At 35.1% G+C, this 24103-nt stretch overlaps 1 protein-coding gene across 3 annotated transcripts in view; it reads left to right on the plus strand.

Moving 5' to 3' along the window:
• Window positions 1–24103, plus strand: part of DYNC2H1 (dynein cytoplasmic 2 heavy chain 1) — a 367993-nt gene that overhangs the window by 242095 nt on the left and 101795 nt on the right. For all 3 annotated transcript variants that reach the window (XM_062196938.1, XM_062196939.1, XM_062196940.1), the window contains one exon: window positions 18280–18396. In XM_062196938.1, coding sequence (XP_062052922.1) covers window positions 18280–18396 — 117 coding nt within the window. The remainder of the gene's footprint in view (window positions 1–18279; window positions 18397–24103) is intronic.

Below are 24103 nucleotides of genomic sequence, written 5' to 3' on the forward strand. Positions count from 1 at the left end.
TTATGATTCTTTTTGCTCAGTATTAAAATTTGCTTTTAAAAATGGAGAAATAGGGAATGGAAGGAATAGCCAAACTGAAAATTTATAGGTTAACATATATTCTTTTTTAACAGATTGATTTATTCATTTGAAAGGGGGATGATTTATTCATTTGAAAGAAGGAGAGAGAATTCTTCCATCCATTGGTTACTCCCCAAATACTTAAAACAGCCAGAGCTGGGCCCGACAGAATCCAGGAGGCTGAATCACCATCCAAGTCTCTTATATGGGTGGCAGGGACCCAAATACTTGAGCTATCATCTGCTTCTTCCAGGAGCATTAGCAGGGTAGAAACAGAATAGTTGAGACTTGTACCAGCACTCTGATAAGGGATCTGGGTGTCCGAAGCAGTGAGTTAACTCTACTATGATGTCTGCCCCTAAGATGTTTTTTGATCATTTTAATTAACCACTACAACACAGACCTGCCTACCTTGATGTACATGAAGCTTTTAGTAACAGGCTTCTACTGCATTCAGAAGTAAGAGTGTGAAAAAGCTAATACCTGTGCATATACTAGTAGCTAAGAATGAAGGAGGAAAAATCGGATGGGTGGGGGGGAGAAAATATACCTGTGGTTACCAGACTAGCAAAGAAGAAAAACCATGTAATTGAAAATTGGTTTTTAACATGGAATCCTATAAAAGAAATCTTTTTAGTCTCAACAATGATAAATTTTATATTACTAGAATTATGTGATGCACTGTTACTGTTCTGAACATAATTTATTAGAAACCAAGTTATGTCAGATAACTTTACTTAGATCTCTAAACTGATATTTCTCTTTTCCCATATAAAGTCACTTAAGGTTTTACAGTATATCTAGTATTATCACTTTAATCAGTATATATGATGATGATAATTAAGATGACTTTTAGTACATTTTAATTTTTATAATAGGATTTGTGCTAAGCATTTATATGCATTATCTCATAAATTCAAGCCCAATAAGGGCTTATTTTCCCACAGACTACATTTTTAGTAAGTTACTGAACCAGAAGTTAAATGTGTTAATGAATACTACTGTTTTGTGCACTCATAGGGAACATATAAACCCTTGATTGGGGGCTGTATTGTTTCATGAGATTCCATAGCTTTTCTTCATAGAAGTTCCACTTTCCACAAAGCCTCAATTACATGGAGAAAGCAGAAAGATCTATTTCTAGGCAAAAATTATTTTTTGTGTTTTCATGACCCTTTGAAAACATAATTAAAATCAAATTTCTTTACAAAAAATATTTTTGCATATATAGGGAAGCCTAGAAGAGAAATACATGAAATCTTTATAAGATTAAGAAAATGTAATAAATAAAGAGTCTTGATAGTAAAAGATTTTACTATTCAGTTTCTTATGAATAAGAAACCTTTACATTAGCCTTCAGTGATCCTTCAGATTGTTAAACTCCTTTATAGCTAAAATGAAATAGTTGCGTGCTTATTTTGAAAGCTGCTGTATTCAATAATTGTATTCAATAACTTACCTGCACCAGTAACACTCTGCTACTATATGTTTACTATGCTTCTTTATTGAATCACTTCAGTCAAAATCTTTGCAAGAGGTCCAATGGCCCAATTCAAAGCATTCCATTGCTTTGTATTTCCTTTTGCTAGATTTGTCTCTCATCACTGTAAAAGCAACATTTAAGCTTCATTATTTTCCTTTTTCTTTTCTTTCCTTTGTAAATTAGTTGTTAATCCACAGTTGCAAATGTAGATTATTTAAAGCTATCCTTAAATAATTTTAGTTGCCTTTCCAGCTAAATTAAACCCTGTAACTAATGGAGCACCTAAAAGGTAATCTATAGATGTGAAATTGACACTTTGAGATGTGATGACTTTGAACAGCCCTTGTCTTGAGTGTTGACAAACTTTTTTTATACTCTTTGTTGAACTCATTACTTAGTATGAGTATTTGAATAAATCATATTTGAACAAAGTTAATTGAAAATATATCTTAGTAAAAAATAAGAATAGGATAGGAGAGGGAGGATTAAGGAGGGTGGTGGGATGGTGGGATGGTGGGAAGAATCACTATATTCCTAAACTTGTATTTATGAAATGCATGACGTTTGTATACCTGAAAAAGATTTCTGGGAATAAAAATAAATTAAACCCTGGACATTTTCTCTTAACTCTTATATAAGTAACTAGTATCATAATATATTATCTGGACTAACTTGTTTAAAATTTAGATTCATAATTCTATCCCAGGAGTGTAAAAGCAGGCTGTTTGCAATGAAATTTGTAATCTATGTCTTTCACAAGCTTTTTGGGTGACTCTGAGACACCCGAAATTTTGAGAGCATCTGTGCTAGAGTTAGAAGAAACTGTAAAGATTTCTTTGGTGTACCTAAATAATAAAATCAGCGTTTCTAAATCATTTTTAAAAAGATTTATTTGAGAGGCAGTGTTATGGACAGAGAAAGGGAGGGAGGGAGCGATAAAGGGAGAGAGAAGTCTTCATGCTCTGGTTCACTCCCCAAATGGCCACAACAGCCGGAGCTGGTCTGTATCAAAGCCTCGAGCCTTGAGCTTTTTCTGGGTCTCCCACTTGGGTGCAAGGGTCCAAGGTTGGGCCATCTTCCATTGCTTTCCCAGGCCATCCAACTGGGAGCTGGACTGGAAATGGTGCAGCTGAGACATGAATCAGTGCCCATAGGGGATGCCAGTGCTGCAGGAGGAGGCTTACTTAGCCTACTGTGCCACAGCACCACCCACATTGAATTCATTTTTACAATGTTACCAAATGTTTTTAAATGGAACATAGACCAAATTTAAAAAAAGTAACTTCAGTAAGGTATTGTTGGAACAGGGTATTCAAAACTTATTTAGAAAGGTATGTCTGTCATACAGTGATAAACAGGAGGCCTAGCATTAGAGCCTGGTTTTTCTGAACTTGGTCTCTTAACTTGCTTTATTTTCCATAAGGCTCATTAAAACCTTTGTGTGTTCTCTTATTCTGACATTTTGCTGTCTTTTTCAAAATCTTGCATTTGATACATGTAAATAATTGTAAAATTACTATATTATTACATATAATGCAATTATATATACATATAGGTAAACATTGAAAGTCGATGATACAATGGAATCCACGAGCCAATAACTTAACCTAAGAACTAAGGTACTGTCAGGATCTCACATCAAATAATGTGATTCTCTTCTGTCATCTCCCTTGTGTTTCTGCTGAAGGAGCTACCAACAGACTTGGTTAAACCTTTTTTTATAGCTTATATCTTCAAAAATATTTTATTATATACATCCATTTTCTCTTACACACACACACATTTGTGCTTAAAATATATTGTTTTTGCTTATTTTTCATTTAATGAAACACTATATTCCATGAGGAATTTCAGAAATTATATTTCCCCCCTAGCTTTGTTTTTCTTAGATCTATTCCTGTTGTTGATTTGGCCGTGGTTTCATTCTTTATTATTGCTCTTCAGTTTTTCTTTATGTAACTATAGCAGTTTTCTTTAATCTGTTCACTTATTGATGAGCGTTTGAGTCACTCCACCTTTTTTTATTTATAAAGCAGTGCTATTGTGAATACTTGTTAATAAATCTCCCAGTGCATATGTGCAAAAATTTCCCTAAAGTATATATTAAGGAATAGAATTACTGTGTCAAATTGTTTTTAGTGGGTGTGCTAATTTACTTTTGTTCCAGCAGAATGTAATATCTACATCTTTTAAATCTCAACAGCTTATTTTTGGGTAACTTCCTTTTGGCCAATCTGGTAGATTAAAATGGTAATTTATTGCACTATTAATTTGCATTTTTGATTACTAATGAGACTGAATATCCTTTCCTTGTTTATGGACCATTTCTGCTTATTCAGTTGGAGAGATGGAAATGAGGCAGATGTGGCTGAAGCACAATGAGGGAAAGGAAAGTGACAGGATATGAGACTGAAGGTATCTGGGGTGGAGGTGAACTGGATAATTTTGAACTCTGAGCTGTGAAAATAATGATCACACTGGTAGATTACGACTTGTAGAGAGTAAATAACAGAGAAGTAAGACTTAAAAGCAAATTGATAAGTTAGAAAGTGGTTATAGTAGACTAATTGTATTACTCAAAAATGGTAGCAGATTTTGGTAGGGAACTGTTATTGATCAAACTTCTGATTACCCTTACTTCTATAAAAGCTATATGTATATGTTCTTCTAAGAGCTACATATTTTTCCTAAAGTACCAGCTGCTATTCACTTATTTTTTTTCTATATATGCTTTGAAGTTCCAGAATTTTATTTTTTTCAAACTGAATAACAATTCCATAGAAAAAAATTATTTAAAAGTGTTATAATTATTAAAATGTAATGATGGGTTTTTTATTGCCAAAATTTGAAGGTTAATTGTTAGCATAATTTTTTAACTTTAATAGATATAAATTTTGAAAGTACAACTTTTGGATTGTAGTGGTTTTTTCCCCCATTACCTCCCATCCACCCGCAACCTTACGATCTCCCACTCCCTCTCCCATCCCATTCACATCAAGGTTCATTTTCAATTCTCTTTATATACAGAAGATTAACTTAGTATATACTAAGTAAAGATTTCAACAGTTTGTACCCACAGAGAAACACAAAGTATAAAATACTGTTTGAGTACTAGTTTTACTGTTAATTCACATAGTAAAACACATTAAGGACAGAGATCCTACATGGGGAGTAAGTGCACAGTGACTCCCATTGTTGATTTAACAATTGATACTCTTATGATGTCAGTATCACCCGACGCACTTGTCATGAGCTGCCAAGGCTATGGAAGCCTCTTGAGTTCGCCAACTTCAATCTTACTTAGACAAGGCCATAGCCAAAGTGGAAGTTCTCTCCTCCCTTCAGAGAAAGGTACCTCCTCCTTTGATGGCCCGTTCTTTCTGCTCACATAGATCCTTCATGTAAGTCATTTTTTTGCCATGGTGTCTTGGCTTTCCATGCCTGAGAAACTCTAATGGGCTTTTTAGCCAGATCTGAATGCCTTAAGGGCTGATTCTGAGGCCAGAGTGCTGTTTAGGGCTGTGTATCCTACTTCCCATGTTGAATCATTCTCTCCTTCTTATTTATAATAGTCATTATTAGCAGACACTAGTCTTGTTTATGTGATCCCTTGTACGCTTAATCCTATCATTATGATCAATTATGAACTGAAACAGGTCACTTTGACTAATAAGATGGCATTGGTACATGCCACCTTGATGGGATTGATTTGGAATCCTCTGGCATGCTTCTAGCTCTAACATTAGGGGTAAATTTGAGTGAGCATGTACCAAACTGTACACCTCCTCCCTCTCTTATTCCCACTCTTATATTTAACAGGGATCACTTTTCAGTTAAAATTCAAACACCCAAGGATAATTGTGTATTACTTAAAGAGTTCAACAAATGGTATTAAGTAGAACAAAAAGAATACTAAAAAGGATAAAAGATTAAGTTGTTACTTGACAGTCAGGACAAGGGCTGATCAAGTCATTGTTTCTCATAGTGTCCATTTCATTGGAGCCTTTTGCAAGAAGTCTTTGCCTGTGCCTGTATCTTGCAGGGTTTTTCTGATATTCTCTAATAATGTGATGGTGTTGGGTTGTAGGCTTAGATATTTAATCCATGTTGAGTGGATTCTTGTGTAAGGTTTAAGGTAGGGGTCTTGCTTCATGCTTTTGCATGTGGAAATCCAGTTTTCCCAGCACTATTTGTTGAATAGATTCTCCTTGCTCCAGGAATTGGTTTTAGGTCCTTGATCAAAATAAGTTGGCTGTAGATGATTGGATTCATTTCTGGTGTTTCTGTTCTGTTACATTGGTCGATCCATGTGTTTCTGTACCAGGACCATGATGTTTTGATTATAACTGCCCTGTAGTATGTCTTGAAATCTGGTGTTATGATGCCTCTGGCTATATTGTTGTTGTATAAGATTGCTTTAGCTATTCGAGACCTCCTGTGCCTCCATATGAATTTCAGCAAACTTTTTTCCAGATCTGAGAAGAATGTCTTTGGTATTTTGATTGGTATCGCATTGAATCTGTAAATTGCTTTTGGGAGAATGGACATTTTGATGATCTTGATTCTTCCAATCCATGAGTATGGAAGATTTTTCCTTTTTTTTTTTTTTTTTACATACTCTTCTATTTTTAAGATTTTGTAATTCTCATCATAGAGATCTTTGATATCCCTGGTTAAGTTTATTCCAAGGTATTTGATTGTTTTTGTAGCTATTATGAAGGGCATTGATATTAGAAGTTCTTTCTCAGCCATGGCATTGCCTGTGTATACAAAGGCTGTTGATTTTTGTGCATTGATTTTATATCCTGCTACTTTTCCAAGCTCTTCTATGAGTTCCAGTAGTCTCTTCGTAGAGTTCTTTGGGTCCCCTAAATAAAGAATCATATCATCTGCAAAATGGGACAGTTTGACTTCTTCCTTCCCAATTTGTATCCCTTTAATTTCCTTTTCATGCCTAATGGCTCTGGCTAAAACTTCCAGTAGTATATTGAATAGCAATGATGAAAATGGGCATCCCTGTCTGGTACCAGATCTCAGTGGAAATGCTTCCAAGTTTTCCCCCATTCAATATGATGCTGGCTGTGGGTTTGTCATGAATTGCCTTGATTGTATTGAGGAATGTTCCTTCTATACCCAATTTGCATAGCGTTTTCATCATGAAAGGGTGTTGTATTTTATCAAATGCTTTCTCTGCATCTATTGAGAGAATCATATGGTTTTTCTTCTGCAGTCTGTTAATGTGGTGTATCACATTGATTGATTTCCAAATGTTGACCCATCCCTGCATACCAGGGATAAATCCCACTTGGTCTGAGTGGATGATCTTTCTGATGTGTTGTTGCATTCTATTGGACAGAATTTTATTGAGTATTTTTGCATCTATGTGTGTAAGGGAAATTGGTCTGTAATTCTCTTTCAATGCTGTATCTTTTTCAGGTTTAAGAATTAAGATGATGCTGGCTTCATAGAAATTATTAGGGGGGATTCCCTCTCTTTCAATTGTTTTGAATAATTTGAGAAGAATTGGAGTTAGTTCTTTAAATGTCTGGTAGAATTCAGCAGTGAATCCATCCGGTCCTCGCATTTTCATTGTTGGGGGGGCTTTTATTACTGATTCAATTTCTGACTCGCTTATGGGTCTGTTTAGGTTTTCTGTGTCTTCATGATTCAATTTAGTTGGGTTGTATGTGTCTAAGAATCTATCCATTTCTGATGGATTTTCCAGTTTGCTGGCATACAACTCTGTAGTAATTTCTGATCACTCTTTATTTCTGTGGTGTTTGTTGCCTTCCCTTTTTCATCTCTGATTTTATTGATTTGGGTCTTTTCTCTTCTTGTTTTAGTTAGTTGGGCCAGTGGTATGTCAGTTTTGTTTATTTATTTATTTATTTATTTTTTCAAAAAACCAGCTCCTGGTTTGGCTGATCTTTTGTAATTTTTTTTTTTTTGGATTCAATTCTTTTGATTTCTTTAATTCTAATTATTTCTCTTCTCCTACTAGATTTGGGTCTGGTTTGCTGTAGTTTTTCTATATCCTTGAAAGGCATTGATAACTCATTTATTTGGTGTCTTTCCAATTTCTTGCTGTATCCCGTAAATTTTGATATGTTGTGTTGTTATACTCATTTACTTCCAGAAAGTTTTTGATTTCTTTCTTGATTTCTTCTATGACCCACTTTTCATTCAAGAGCATGTTATTTAGTCTCCATGTGTTTGTATATGCTCTAGGGATTACCGGGTTGCTAATTTCCAGCTTCATTCCATTGTGGTCTGAGAAGCTGCATGGTATGATTTTAATTCTTTTAAATTTGCTGAGACTTGCTTTATGGCCTAGTATGTGGTCAATCCTAGAGCAGGTTCCATGTACTGCTGAGAAGAATGTAACTTCTTCAAGTCTAGGATGTAAAGTTCTGTAGATATTTGTCAGATCCATTTGGGCTATAGTGTCATTTAAATCTTCTGTTTCCTTGTTGATCTTCTGTCCGGTTGATCTGTCTATTTCTGAGAGTGGAGTATTGAAGTCCCCCAGTACTATTGTATTGGGGTCTAAGTCTCCCTTTGAGTCCCTTAACATATCTTTTAAAGAAACCGGTGCCCTGTAAATAGGTGCATATAAATTTATAATAGTTACATCTTCCTGCTGAATTGAACCCTTAATCATTATATAGTGCCCCTCTTTGTCTCTCTTAACAGTTTTTGTGTTAAAGTTTATTTTGTCTGATATTAATATGGCTACACCAGCTCTTTTTTGGTTTCTGTTGGCATGGAATACCTTTTTTCCAACCTTTCACTTTCAGTCTGCATGCATCTTTGTTGGAAAGATGTGTTTCATGTAAGCAGTAAATAGATGGGTTTTGTTCCTTAATCCATTCTGCCAATCTGTGCCTTTTAACTGGAGAGTTGAGGCCATTAACATTCAATGTGACTATTGATAAGTAGTGATTTTGCCCTGCCATTTTTCCAAAGATATTTCTAATATTTGGTGATCTTTTACTGGGTGTTTTCTTCCTTTACCTTCTTTCATATTGATGGCCGTGTTTCTGTGTGTAACACATCTTTAAGCATCGTTTGCAGGACTGGACGAGTGGTGACAAATTCTTTCAATTTCTGTTTGCTATGAAAGGTCTTTATTTCACCTTCATTCACAAAGGAGAGCTTTGCAGGATATAATATTCTGGGCTGGCAGTTTTTCTCTCTTAGCACCTGGACTATATCTCGCCATTCCCTCCTAGCCTGTAGGGTTTCTGATGAGAAGTCAGCTGTGAGTCTAATTGGAGATCCTCTGAGAGTAATCTGGTATTTCTATATTGCACATTTTAGAATCTTTCCTTTATGTTTCACTATGGTGAGTTTGTTTGCAACATGTAGCAAGGATCTCTTCTGGTCATGTTAATTGGGAATTCTGTGTGCTTCCTGTACTTGAATGTCTCTCCATATCCACGAAGTTTTCTGCTAGTTTTTCACTAAAAAGGCCTTCCAATCTTTTTTCTCTCTCCATGTCTTCAGGAACTCCTAGAACCTGAAAGTCGGATTTTTTAATAGTATCCTGTAGATTCCCAACAATATGTTTTAGATTTCTAATATCCTCTTCTTGTCTTTGGTTTGACTGTATACTTTCCTGTTCATTGTCTTCTAAGTCTGATATTCTCTCTTCTGCCTCACTGATTCTGTTTTTAAGGCTCTCAACTCTGTTTATTCTATTAAATTCTTCATTTCATTTTGAATTCTCTTCAATATATCAATTTCATGTTCTACTAAATTCCTCATTTCATTTTGATTCCTCCCTAAGATTTCATTTTCATGAGAGATATTTTCTTTCATGTCCTGCATGAATTTCAGTAGTTCATGCATTTGTTTTTGATTACTTCTAAATATTCTTATAATAAATTTTTTGAGTTCCATTTCTTGAATTTTTTCTATCGCAACGTCTTCATAATCTTGTATTGAAGTGTCATGTTCTTTTATGAGTGTCATGTTGACTTCCTTTTTCTTGGTTCCTCCATTGTTGCATTTGTTATTCAGCATCGTGGAGATATTCAACAGTTTCATTTTTTTTTTTTTACTCTGTGGCGGCTTTTCTTGGTATACTGTGACTCAGATAAGTGGACATTCTGCTTTCAGTGAATCTCTAGAGGCTTGTGGTGGGTGTGGCCAGAAAGCTTTGTTCAGTTCTTCAGGATTAAGGGTGTGCCTAATATGACACACCCAAGTTTGGCATGGTAAATCTCTCTTTTTAATCAGAAGGGGAGTAATTATTCTCAGCTGAGCTCTTCTCCTTGATGGTGAATAGTGCCTGAGTGCTAGCCCCATTGGGTATAATATTCGCCTGCTCTGTTCCAAGGACCACACAAAGGATCTGTGCAGTCCTCAGTGTAAGCTCAGATTCCCCTGCAATGTCTCTCACCAGGTAGCCAGGGCCACCCAAGCTTGTGGCATCTCCCACCAAGACTACTCAAGTCTCAGCCCCACTGAATTCTCCCCATACCCTCAGGTTTTTTTTTTTTTTTTCACAGTCTCAGTTCATAAGCTCCACATAGTCACTAGGTCTTAGTAGCCTGTCATTATTCCCCAACAGACACTAGGTCTTAGTCTCCTGTAATTACTTCCCACCAGATTCAGGTTTTTCTGCTCAGTTTATTGCCAGGTGCAGCCCCAAGCTGATGCAGCTGTTACGTATGTCCAAAATGGTGCCTCCTCTGTTGTCTTGCACGCCTCTGTATGGTGAGTGGAGAGAGAGAATTGTGTCCGTACATCACTTTTTTTTCCTCTCCTCTAGTTGCTGGTGTACTTTCCCCCACGGGGCTTCAAGCCTCGTTCCCTCTAGGCTCTCCCTGCTGCTTTTCCAGCAGTGTCTTGGGCTTCTGTGGTTTTGTCTCACCTCACTTCCAGCGCTGGTGCGGAAGCTCTTGTCAGCTAGAGTCCCGAGCCATGGGCGCTCGTGCCCTCCATGTAGGTCCCCCGCGTCCCTCTAATTCGGAAGAGTTTCCTCTGCAGTTTTTTCCCTAACTCTTCCCTGAGACTACACTATCTCCTATTTTATTAAAATTATCTTTTCTTGGACTATCAGTAAGCTCCCTCTCTATTCTGCCATCTTGGAACCTCTTGCTAGCATAATTTTAACAATGTTAAATTGAATAACTCTCATGAACCCAGCAGCTGTAGTTACTCATATTTAGCAGCTATGGACTCAAATGGGTTTTTGTTGGTTATTAGAGAAGTCATAGTTTTTGGTACATTTGTTTTTAAAATCAGGAAACTTAGGTTTTTCCTCTCAGCCTTCTATTTGAATATGTTAACTCACATTTTAGGAGCATATTTATTATCTTCAATTTTCCCAGTAACATCATCAGCAAAGCAAATTAATGTTTATGTACTCTAATACACAGTGACTTCTACTTGTAGGGAAATCTGAATACTGTTTATAAAGTTTGAATACATTTTATATTGTGAGTTCCAAGACCATCAAATACTCTGATGGACATTATCAGCTTATTTTTATAATTTGTGATTTTATCTTAATTCATTTCGAAAGTATAAATGGAAATAATTGATTTACTACTGTTATAAACATGATTTTCTTTTTACTTTTGTTAGCATTTAATAAGAAACTTAGGAGTATATATGTCTGTGAAAATGACAACTAAAGGAGAGGAGTTACATACTTAAACTTCCCGTTAGAATCATATTTCATAATAATGAAAGAAGAATTGTTGAAAGAACTCTTTTAGGTTAGTTAGTTATTTGAAAGGCAGATTTAGAGGGAGAGAAATAGAAAGATCTTCAATCCACTGGTTCATACCCCAAATGGCCATAATAACCAGGGCGAGGCCGAAGCCAGGAGCTTCATCCTGATATCCCATGTTGGTGACAGGGGCCCAACTGCTTGGGCCATCTTATGCTGCTTTTCTAGGCACATTATCAGGGAGCTTGATTGGAAGTATAGTAGCTGGGACTTGAATCAGTGCTCATATGGGATACTGCCATCATAGGCAGTAACTTAACACACTGTGCCACAATGCTGTCCTAAAAGATAGCTCTTTATTGAATAATTCTACATAACAAAATTGGAAAGAATAATAGAATTTGAAAAGTCAGTATTTACAAGCCCTAATAAAATAATTTATTCAAGCAATTATTATCAAAGTTTGGGCCTACTAAATGATAAGATGATGGATGGGCACTGGCGCCAGCTGGAGGAATAGCAAAGTAGTAGAATCAGAAAGGCAGTTTCCAGGATTGTCTTGGAAGACAGTGCCAAAGTAATCCACATGATAAAATGGAAATCAGTGTTTTAATGTTCCTTAAGCTTACTTCTTAGATTTCCTGGTAATTCTGTGAATTACCTAAAATTTTAATTATTTTTTCCCTTCTTGCATTCTTGTTGAAGCTAATTGGCATTCATTAAAGGCACATATTTAAGCTGTAGAATTTGATAAGCTGTGACTGTGTGTGTGTGTGTGTGTGTATACAAGTCCATCACCACATCAAGATCATAATACTCTCATCACCCCCAAAACTTCTTGACGCTTTGTAATCCCTTCCTCTTCTCTCTTCATCCTTCCCCTAGGGTAATTACTGATTTCCTTTTTATTGATGTAGATTACTTTGCATTTTCTAAAATTTTATTAAAAAGGGTAATGATATATCTCTCCTCTATGGCTTCTTTCTTACTCAGCATAATTATTATAGGATTCATCTTTGTTGCTTTGTGAATACAGTTTCTTTTCATTGCTAAGTAGTATTTCATTGGATGTTCCACAATTTGTTCATTCACTCATTGAAGGACATTTAGATAATTTTTTGCTTGTGGCTCCTATAATTAAGCTTCTATGAATGTTTGAATATCTTGTGTCTTAGTATGGACATATGCTTTTACTTCCCTTGAGTAGATACCTGGTTTTGGAGGGGCTGGTTCATCTGACAGGCCTATGTTTAATTTTTATTTAACTACCAAGATGTTTTCAATTGTAACATATAGACTATTTAAAATTAGTAAATAAAGTATTAGGAAAAATGAGGTCTTATATGTCTATATTTGGCTGTATGCATATATAACATAATGTACCTTATTTACATATTTTGTCTTATGCTTTCATAAATATCAAAAGTATAATTTTACGCTAAAGCAAGTAGAACTATTAATGCAATAAAACATCACAATTACATCTCCTCAAAACAAATGTAATATTTCATATAATTTAGTGATTAATATTAGGTTTTAGTTATTTAGTACTAACCAAGGTTCTAAATGAAACAATATATATGATTCATAAAGGAGTATTCAGTCTATTATAACAACTAACATATCTCAGCATTTGAAAACTGGTGTAGTTAGTTGTCTTAATATGAATTTGAACATCTTTAAATGTTCCTTCTTAATTTGCCTTTATTAAAATTTCTCAAGCTAGCAGATCTTCTGATTTATTTTTAGGCTTTTAATATTATATTGCCTGGAGAAAATGATGATGTGAGTTCCTAACATGGTAGAATGCCTTTACATTTTTCTTTTGATCTTGAGTGAAATCTGATCTCAAAAATGACCAGCATAAGTTACAGTTTGATCTGTTGTAAGGCTGCCATGAATATTTTTTATTGAAAGATGAGAAAGATACAGCAAGTTTTCCCCATCTTTACCATGCATATTTTAGCATTAGATAAATACAAATGTTTGAGAGTTAAAAAGTCTAATGATCTTGTGTTACTAGACATGATAGTTATCTTAATGAGAAAGCCCCAGAAGCCTAAAGGGTTAAATAATTGTAAAATCCTACAGGTGCTTTCAAAAATACTGTGAAGTAAGCAAGTGCCTCTTGTTGGTTAATGAGTTTATCATTTTAAACATGGCAACTTAAAGTCTTTTTGTCATCCACAGTTATATATGATTTGCTGCTCATAAAACTAAAGCGTTGTTGGTTCTGTGTTTAGCTGTCCTCCTATAAGTTCCTATGGACTTTTTCCTGCCACTTCTATTGTATTCAGTACTTTGGGACTGCTCTGTAAACAGATGAAGCCAATAATGTATTAACAGTACCAACTGAGAGAAAGTATGGTTAACTGAGGTTACTAAAAACAAAAAGCAATTCAAATCAATTGGCAATTTACAAAAAAGAGTTAAAGATTTTAAAAGCTATTATTAAAATTGCTATATTGGTCTATTATGTTATGTTATATGTGTGTACATATTGTATGTCCACATGGGAAAATTTTATTAAGAATTTTAATTGGCTTATAGATAAGATTGTCCATAAACTTAAGCTGCTAAAATCAATCAAAGATACATTTTAATTCGTGTGACCTGAATCTCTGCATCATATGTTTTATACTTATTGGTAGAAAGAAACTAAAAATGGTTATATGGTTGTGCTTAAGTTTACTGGTTAAACAAACTACACCATGTTAGATATTTAAGAGGTGTTTCCAAATACATGATCCTTAAAATTTATAGAAGGCATTGGACCTTCTGGTCAATGTTTTCTTAAGTTGTTATCTAATGGTTGAAACGGTTTGCTAAGTATTCATGTAATATTGCTACTGTCAGCAAGCGATCTAGGACTTGCTCCCTCGTTTCTCTATTCTAAGCCCAACTTGTTCTTTCATTTCTCTATTCTCTTCAAGGTAGGAAACTAATTCTATTATGAAGGAATCTGTAGGACGCACAATTTAATCTTTAGACCTTATAAAAGAGATGGCTAACATTTTCTGTAATAGCATAGCCAAAGTAAGAACTTAAATAATAATCTCATAGCTAGATTTACTTCGCCATCAGCGAAGTATACAGTAAGTAGAAAAAACCTCCCTTTCAGACCAAAGGGAAAGAAAGTTTTAAAGTGAGAATATAATTTTCCTCATGGGCATTGTCTACCTTAGAAAAACTACTACAGAACGTGCCTGTGACTATAGACTTGTAGTTCAGGCCACAGAAGATTAGAGATGGGACACGGGCACTCCCTTGACTTGCATCCTCTGGTCTGCTTGAACACAAACCAGGAGGAAAAGAAAGCTCGGCATCAGAAGCAATGGGTGGCAGGCCTATTAATGGCTGATCTGTACAGTGATCTGCCCTCAAGGAGACCCAACAGGCCAGTCCACTGCAGTGGCTTTCAATGTGGTAAGCCTGGGCTTCAGCAGAAGTCAGCTTGTGAAGAGCCCTGGCAGCTCTGCCAAGAGTTGGATCACTGGAAATGGACCTGCCCTGGAGTCGAAGGATGCCCAGGTCAGAGCCACAGATCCTATTGGCTCTAAGCTGAAAAGCCCTTCACTCAGCCCAACTGCCAAAGTGACCACTGCAGCTGAGGGGACAGCTAAGTAGGGTCAGCAACATTGCAGGCAGAACTGTAAATTTCTTGTTAGAGATGCCACCTGCCTTTACCTGGCAAGCTCTCCTCCCAGGCCAGCTAAGTAATGAAAGTCAACAGAGTGCCTTCCCCTAGGAGGTTCACACCTCCCTTAGGATGTACCCCATGTGAAGAAAATTTCTTTTTAAAAATTGTTCCTACCTCATTTTATCAATTGTTCTTATAGAACTCTAATTGGGTATATACACGGTGAGTATTCCTTGTCGGGAATGTTTAGGACCAAAAGAATTTCAGCTTTTGTTTTTTGATTTTGGAATATTTCTTATTCATAATGAGATAATTTTGGAGATGAGACCCAAGTGTAAACATCAAATTCATATGTTTCATTTATACCTCATACAAAAAGCTAAAGATAATCTTACACAATGTTTTTAGTACACTTGGATTTTACCTGTGACCCATCACATGAGGTCATATGTTGAATTTTCCATATACAGTGTAATGTGTCTGCTCGCAAAGGTTTGAATTTAGGGGGAGTGTTGTAGCACAATGAGTTACATCACCACTTCTGCTGCTGATATTCTGTATCGTCGCTGTTTTGAGTCCTGGCTGTTGGACTTCTGACATAGCTCTCTCCTAATGTGTCTGGGAGATGGCCCACATGCCTGTGACCATGCAGCTCACATTGGAGACATTGGAGAGGGAGATGGAGTTCTAGGCTCCTGGCTTCAGCTTGACCTGCCCTTAGCCCTTACGGCCATTTGGGGAATGAACCAGTGTGTGGAAACTACCCCCATCCCGTGTGTGTGTGTGTGTGTGTCTACTTTTACATCTCTCACACTGACTTTCAAATCTTTTTTTTTTTTTTTAAAGCCTTAGGTTTCAGAGCATTTTGTACTTTCAGATTAGGCATGTTCAACATGTTTTTAGCCTTCTCATTTTCTTTGTTTTTAAAGTCTAACTTATGTTTTAATATCTATGGTTTTTTTTTCCCCTCTCTCCTAGTCTCTAGTAATTTCCTTAATTTCTTTAGCATTTCAGTCATAAATTTTGAATTTCTTTTTGTTGATGACAGTGTTGCTCATTCATAATTTTGGAATATTCTTTTTTTAGAGTATTTCTCCAGACACCTAGTCTTCCATATCTCTTGCTCCAAAAATTATTGCAAATTTTCTTTGAAAATCATTGTTTCTTCTATAAGATGGGAATGAGCATTTATATTCACTAACATTTCTGCAAAGACTGATAAAAATATAGTCACTGATAAAAATATAGTCCTCAATGGTAGAGGATATCAGCCAAAGAGAAAATTAGAATGGAAAATGCAAGCAGATTAGAGAAACAGTTAATAAATCAAAAGGAGAACAAAACAAACAGTCCTGTGCTCTGAGGATGTATTAAACTGGTAGTATTGTTAAATCTAAAAATATTATGTGTGCTTCACAATATCCAAAGAAAAAGAAAAATACGATTATAAATGAAATATGTTGTCTTGAAATAGAAACATACCATTGATTTAGGGGAAACACAGGTATTCCCAAAATGTTTCTCATTGGTTTTTGCAATGTTTACAAGTGAAATGAGTGACCGTATTGTAGAAGCATCCCTGTAATTCTTACAGATGCTCAAAGCATTCTAGTGCCATGATGTCAGCTATTAAATATGGATTGAAAATCAAAGAACTGATGTAAATGTTTTTGCTGAGATGAAATTTAATCCCCTTTGACTCCATTTGAAAGAAGTATTATAGAAAATTATTTAAAATGTGAATAAAAATATATATGTAGGTTTTGTAAAAATAAAAGATGGTCCATTATAAGTTATGGCCCTGTCCTAAAAAATTTGTATATATATTTAAATTCCATTTTTATTACTCTGTTCATTAACAATTATGGTCATACTATATGGAAATATTTGACATTTTTCTAGGTGATATACATTTAACTCAAAATATTAGAATACTTCAAAAGTATGTAGGGAAATGGAATGATGTTTAGTTAAGTTTATTTTTCCATGGACATTTTGAGGTGTGCACATGCACACACACATTAAAATATGTTCACTCTTTCCTCTTGGCACTTCTTTGCATTCTTTCTTGTTTTCTTTCATGTTTGAAAAATTTAAAACACAAATGAGTGAATGATAACCTTTATTACCAAAACTAAAATGGTACTTCCTTGGAGTACCAACTAGTGATATTTTGTAGTTTAGCAAAATCTGATAAATTAAATGCTGCTGTAAGATTCAGATAGAGTAAATGAAAATAATTTATCAGAAAAAAAATCAAACACCACAATTTTTCAAGACTAAAGAATCAATCAAAAGCTCTAAACATAACTTGAATTTAAAAATATGATCATGGATGAGATATTTAACAATTAAGTACTACATTGATTCTGAATGATTTATGGTACTTATTTTACTATGAACTTTACTAATATAAGACCCTAAAAGTATGAAGTGCAGCCCAATATTCTAAAAAGGAAAGTTATCCTATACCTCTAAAAAAAGAGTAAAATTTAAAATATTAGCTAAAACTACTTTTTTGCATTTGTTTTATGTATATGAGTAGGAATGAGATAGTACATTTTTAATATTTATTTGAAATTTTATAAAGAACACTGGTTTTATTATTTGAGTACACAGAAATACTCATACACAATATCAAATCTTGTATCTAGCATAGTTAATAATCTTTTGGGTCATTTTCAGCAAATGATAAATAAGCTTAATTAATGTTCTTAAAATGGGAGCAATTAAATGCTATTTTAGAAAAAAATGTTAATTTTGATGAGATTGATGATAAAGAAACTAATAATAAGAAAGTTTCTGAAGTGCAACTCCTAAATAGGAAGTAATTATTTTCCTTGTCTTGTTTAAATTACCTGACCCACACTACTTTCCTGGAAGCCTTGTGTGTAGAGGAAACATGAAAATGAAAACATAAAATTAATATAGAGCATTAGAACTCAGTTTTATAAATACTTTGACCAGTCAACAATTACTTAAATTCCCTTATCATTTTCTAGTGTTTGCTATGCTACTATCTCTCCTGACATTTTAATTTTAAGTACTTTTTTAACATTTTAAAATTATGAAATTTCAATGAGACAAAAATGTAATATAGATTTCAGAGATGAGCAAATAGACAGTTTTCTTAATAATAAACAAGTAGAATTTTCTACATAAAGAAGCTGCTTTCCAAATGAGTAATTATAGTGTATAATTTTTATGATTTTCTTCAAATTTAAGTTCCTTTTTAAAAAACTATTTAAATTAGTAAAATGTGAAGACAATTGAGTAGATATAACAGTATTAAAATCTGTTTACAGTAAACTTTATTTACTTGACCTTTATTTTTGTTAAACGTGTCTGTTTTTGTACTTATGCTATTTCTCTCTGTATTTATTTTCATTCATTGTTACTTATTTTTTCATTTAGGTTATTTCACAGTTGAGGATCTTGGGAAGATCAGTTACAGCTGGTTGCAAATTTGATAGAGAAATCTGGTCTAATGAACTTTCTCCCATTCTCAATCTCTGGAAGAAATTAAACCAGGTTAGTAGTGAATTATTCTTCTCATATTTTCTTTTTTCCCTTTATTTTGCTAGCACCTAAATCTATGCTCCCCATCCTAAATCTATGCTCCCATTTCTGCGTGAATTATAGAGATAATCGTATTGCACATGTTCGTGTCCCAAAAGTATTGGACCTTCATCACTTTTTTCTTTATGACAGTTGATGTTGAAGTTATTGTTCTTTGCCCTCTTTTCTTAAGTCAGTCTTTGCTTGTCTTTACATGAATAACCACATTTATTCAAATTTTCTGTATTTGCCACTAACAGTTCATTCACTGTCTTAATGTTTGGCAATGTTTTCTTTCTTCAGACTCATAGTTCTTGTTTCTATGAACAATTTATAATCTTTTTATGACCTTGGCCCTTTTGAACTTTTTGATTTTCTAGGTATGTAATTCTTAAAATTTGTACACACATGCAGCTGTATTTTTATAATTTGTGTGTATTTGTATTGTAACATAGTTAACTATTCTGAGAATTATAATGCACTATTTTTGGCCTTCATTTACAGAATAAAATGGAAATTGAATGATATGAATAATTGACTAAATTTGCTCCTTATTATATAACAAACCTACTGTAAAAGTAATCCTGATCTTCTGTATATAAAGAGAATTGAAAATGAATCTTTATGTGAATGGAAGGGAAGAGGGAGTAGGAAAGGGGAGGGTTGTGGGTGGGAGGGAAGTTATGGGAGGGGCGAAGCCATTGTAATCCATAAGCTGTACTTTGGAAATTTATATTCATTAAATAAAAGTTAAAAAAAAGAAAATTTAAAATTATAAAAAAAGTAATCCTAATTATTATAAATAACTCATCATACATTTAAGAGATATAATCCAGATATCTATTGAAAGTTTTACTTTTCTCTGAAATATAGGTGAATTTTCTTGACTCATTTTCCAAAGATTGGGGAGATGAAGTCTATTCCGTAATTTTGTCAGTTTATTTAAAATTTTCTCTGATTCTGCTTTTAAATGTGCACTGGGTGTGTTGGTTCCAACCCACATTACTTCCAGCCTTGAAATACAACTTCTATGTATTTTTCATAAGAAATCCAGTTATGTGGTTTTGTAGTTTTAATGGACATTTGTGAAGTTGCAAATAACAACTCACATTTCTAAGTCTGTGCTCTTTTTACTAATTCACTTTCTTTTGGACTATAATCTTTGAGATGTCAGTGCTTCCTAAATTTACCATAGTTGATTCCACACCTGGTATGAAGTTTCCTAGATTGTGCACTTATCTTCCTTCCTCCCTGTTTTTCTTCATCAGGCCCATTTGATTTTATTGCTGACTCCCTTTCTCCACTGCTGACATACATACATACATTCTGTGTAATTCTGGAAATTTTGTTTCTATTACATAGAGAGGATCATAAACATAACTTCAAGTCTTATGTATAAATCATTTACCTCCTAAGACCAACCCATGATTAGAAACTCAAATTAGTTTTCTTTCTCCAAATTCTGATTTTGAATGTAGAGAGTAGCCTATTAATAGTTCTCTGACATTGGGTTTATGCCACAACATGTCCTTTACTATCCCATTCCTATGTACAGATGAAAAACCAAAAAGATGGAGCTTGAGTAGAGTACAATATCCTAAGAACCTTAAGGTAAGTTTGTAGGTAGAATCAGAGATTGTAGTATGTGTTGCTTTGACAGAAATGATATTGATGAAGTCAGTAAACTCAAAATGTGTGATTATTCTGAGGGCTTGAGTTATCATTTTGAAGAGGCTAGGCAAAGTGGAAAGAAACCAAGGATCTAGTACCAAAACACAGTTATCAAAGGGAAGGGTAAGAAGTATAGTTTGGGTTAATTTTTTGGACACATTGGCATACACCTACTTTGGTTCTTATTGTTCCTACTAGAATAGGCAGGTGCCTTTGGATTAAACTGAAGATCCCTACTTTTTTTCAGTTCATTTTCCACATCCTGCTTCATATTTTTCTATATTATATAAATATTTTTTAAAACCTCATTTCTTTTTTTTTTATTAAACTTTTATTTAATGAATATAAATTTCCAAAGTACAGCTTATGGGTTACAATGGCTTCCCCCTCCCAAAACTTCCCTCCCACCCACAACCCTCCCCTTTCCCGCTCCCTCTCCCCTTCCAATCACATCATGATTCATTTTCAATTCTCTTTATATACAAAAGATCAGTTTAGTATATATTAGGTAACGATTTCAACAGTTTGCCCCCATATAGCAACACAAAGTGAAAAAAAAAATACTGTTGGAATACTAGTTATAGCATTAAATAAGAGTGTACAGCACATTAAAGGCAGAGATCCTACATAATATTTTTTAAAAATTAATTAATTTTCTATGCCGTTTCCAATTTAACACCAGGTTTTTTTTTTTCATTTCCAATTATCTTTATATACAGAAGATCGATTCAGTATATAATTAGTAAAGATCTCATCAGTTTGTACCCACTCAGAAACACAAAGTGTAAAAATACTGTTTCAGTACTAGTTATAGCATCACTGCACATTAGACAACACATTAAGGACAGATCCCACATGGGGTGTAAGTACACAGTGACTCCTATTGCTGACTTAACAATTTGACACTCCTGTTCATGGCGTCAGTAATCTCCCTAGGCTCTAGTCATGAGTTGCCAGGGCTATGGAAGCCTTTAGGGTTCGCTGACTTTGATCTTATTCCGATAGGGTCACAGTCAAAGTGGAAGTTCTCTCCTCCCTTCAGAGAAAGGTACCTCCTTCTTTGATGGCCCCGTTCTTTCCACTGGGATCTCACTAACAGAGATCTTTCATTTAGGTCTTCTTCTTTTTTTCTTTTCCATGGTATCTTGGCTTTCCATGCCTACAATACTCTCATGGGCTCTTCAGCCAGGTCTGAATGCCTTAAGGGCTGATTCTGAGGCCAGAGTGTTGTTTAGGACATCTGCCATTCTATGAGTCTGCTGTGTATCCCACTTCCCATGCTGGATCTTTCTCTCCCTTTTTGATTCTATCAGTTAGTATTAGCAGACACTTGTCTTATTTGTGTGATCCCTTTGTTTCTTAGACCTCTCCAGGCCATCGAATGTGAACTGAAATTGATCACTTGGACTGGTGAGATGGCATTGGTACATGCCACCTTGATGGGATTGTATTGGAATCCCCTGGCACATTTCTAACTCCATCATTTGGGGCAAGACTGATTGTGCATGTCCCAAATTGTGCATCTCCTCCCTCTCTTTTTCCACTCTGAAATTTAACAGGGATCACTTTTCAGTTAAAATTTAAACACCTAAGAATAATTGTGTGTTAATTACAGAGTTCAACTGCTAGTACTAGAACAACAACAACAACAAATACTAAAAAGGATAAAGTATTACATTGTACATCTAGAGTCAGGACAAAAGCTGATCAGGTCATTGTTTCTTATAGTGTCCATTTCACTTCAACAGGTTTCCCCTTTGGTGTTCAGTTGTCGTCGATCAGGGAAAACAAATGATATTTGTCTCTTTGGGACTGGCTTAATTCACTCAGCATGATGCTTTCCAGATCCTTCCATCTTGTTGCAAATGACTGGGTTTCATTGTTCCTTACTGCTGTATAGTATTCTATGGAGTACATGTCCCATAATTTTATTATCCAGTCTACTGTTGATGGGCATTTGGGTTGGTTCCAGGTCTTAGCTATTGTGAATTGAGCTGCAATAAACATTAATGTGCAGATGGCTTTTTTGTTAGCCAAATTAATTTCCTTTGGGTAAATTCCAAGGAGTGGGATGGATGGGTTGTATGGTAGGGTTATGTTCAGGTTTCTGAGGAATCTCCAGACTGACTTCCATACTGGCTTAACCAGTTTGCATTCCCACCAACAGTGGGTTAGTGTCCCTTTTTCCCCACATCCTTTCCAGCATCTATTGTTGGTAGATTTCTGTATGTGAGCCATTCTCACCAGGGTGAGGTGAAACCTCATTGTGGTTTTGATTTGCATTTCTCTGATTGCTAGTGATCTTGAACATTTTTTCATGTGTCTGTTGGCCATTTGGATTTCCTCTTTTGAAAAATGTCTATTGAGTTCCTTGGCCCATCTCTTCAGTGGGTTGTTTGTTCTGTTGTTGTGGATTTTCTTGATTTCTTTGTAGATTCTGGTTATCAACCCTTTATCTGTAGTATAGTTTGCAAATATTTTTTCCCATTCTGTCGGTTGCCTCTTCACTTTCCTGACTGTTTCTTTTGAAGTACAGAAACTTCTCAATTTGATGCAATCCCAAATGTTAATTTTGGCTTTGACTGCCTGTGCTCCTGGGGTCTTTTCCAAGAAGTCTTTGCCTGTACCTATATCTTGTAGGGTTTCCCCAATGCTCTCTAATAATTTGATGGTTTCGGGTCGTAGATTTAAGTCTTTAATCCACGTTGAGTGAATTTTTGTGTAAGGTGAAAGGTATGGGTCTTGCTTCAAGCTCCTGCACATGGAAATCCAATTTTCCCAGCACCATTTATTGAATAGGCTGTCCTTATTCCAGGGATTAGTTTTGGATCTTTGATCAAATATAAGTTGGCTGTAGATGTTTGGATTGATTTCTGATGTTTCTATTCTGTTCCATTGGTCTATCCATCTGTTTCTGTACCAGTACCATGCTGTTTTGATAACAACTGCCCTGTAGTATGTCCTGAAATCTGGTATTGTGATGCCTCCGGCTTTGTTTTTGTTGTACAAGATTGCTTTGGCTATTCGAGGTCTTCTGTGTCTCCATATGAATTTCAGCATTATTTTTTCCAGATCTGAGAAGAATGTCTTCGGTATCTTGATTGGTATTGCATTGAATGTATAAATTGCTTTTGGGAGAAGAGACATTTTGATGATATTGATTCTTCCAATCCATGAGCATGGAAGATTTCTCCATTTTTTGGTATCCTCTTCTATTTCTTTCTTTAAGGTTTTGTAGTTTTCATCGTAGAGATCTTTAACGTCCTTGGTTAAGATTATTCCAAGGTATTTGATTGTTTTTGTAGCTATTGTGAATGGGATTGATCTTAGAAGTTCTTCCTCAGCCATGGCATTGCCTGTGTATACAAAGGCTGTTGATTTTTGTGGATTGATTTTAAATCCTGCTACTTTGCCAAACTCTTCGATGAGTTCCAGTAGTCTCTTAGTAGAGTTCTTTGGGTCCCCTAAATAAAGAATCATATCATCTGCAAAGAGGGATAGTTTGAGTTCTTCCTTCCCGATTTGTATCCCTTTAATTTCTTTTTCTTGCCTAATAGCTCTGGCTAAAACTTCCAGAACTATATTGAATAGCAGTGGTGAGAGAGGGCATCCCTGTCTGGTACCAGATCTCAGCGGAAATGCTTCCAACTTTTCCCCATTCAATAGGATGTTGGCCGTGGGTTTTTCATATATTGCTTTGATTGTATTGAGGAATGTTCCTTCCATACCCAGTTTGCTTAGAGTTTTCATCATGAAAGGGTGTTGTATTTTATCAAATGCTTTCTCTGCGTCTATTGAGAGAATCATATGGTTTTTCTTCTGCAGCCTATTAATGTAGTGTAGTACGTTGATTGTTTTGCGGACGTTGAACCATCCTTGCATACCAGGGATAAATCCCACTTGGTCTGGGTGGATGATCTTTCTGATGTGTTGTTGCATTCTATTGGCCAGAATTTTATTGAGTATTTTTGCGTCTATGTTCATCAGGGATATTGGTCTGTAATTCTCT

This window comes from Lepus europaeus, chromosome 7 (genome assembly GCF_033115175.1).
Source record: "Lepus europaeus isolate LE1 chromosome 7, mLepTim1.pri, whole genome shotgun sequence".
NCBI classification, from domain to species: Eukaryota; Metazoa; Chordata; class Mammalia; order Lagomorpha; family Leporidae; genus Lepus; species Lepus europaeus.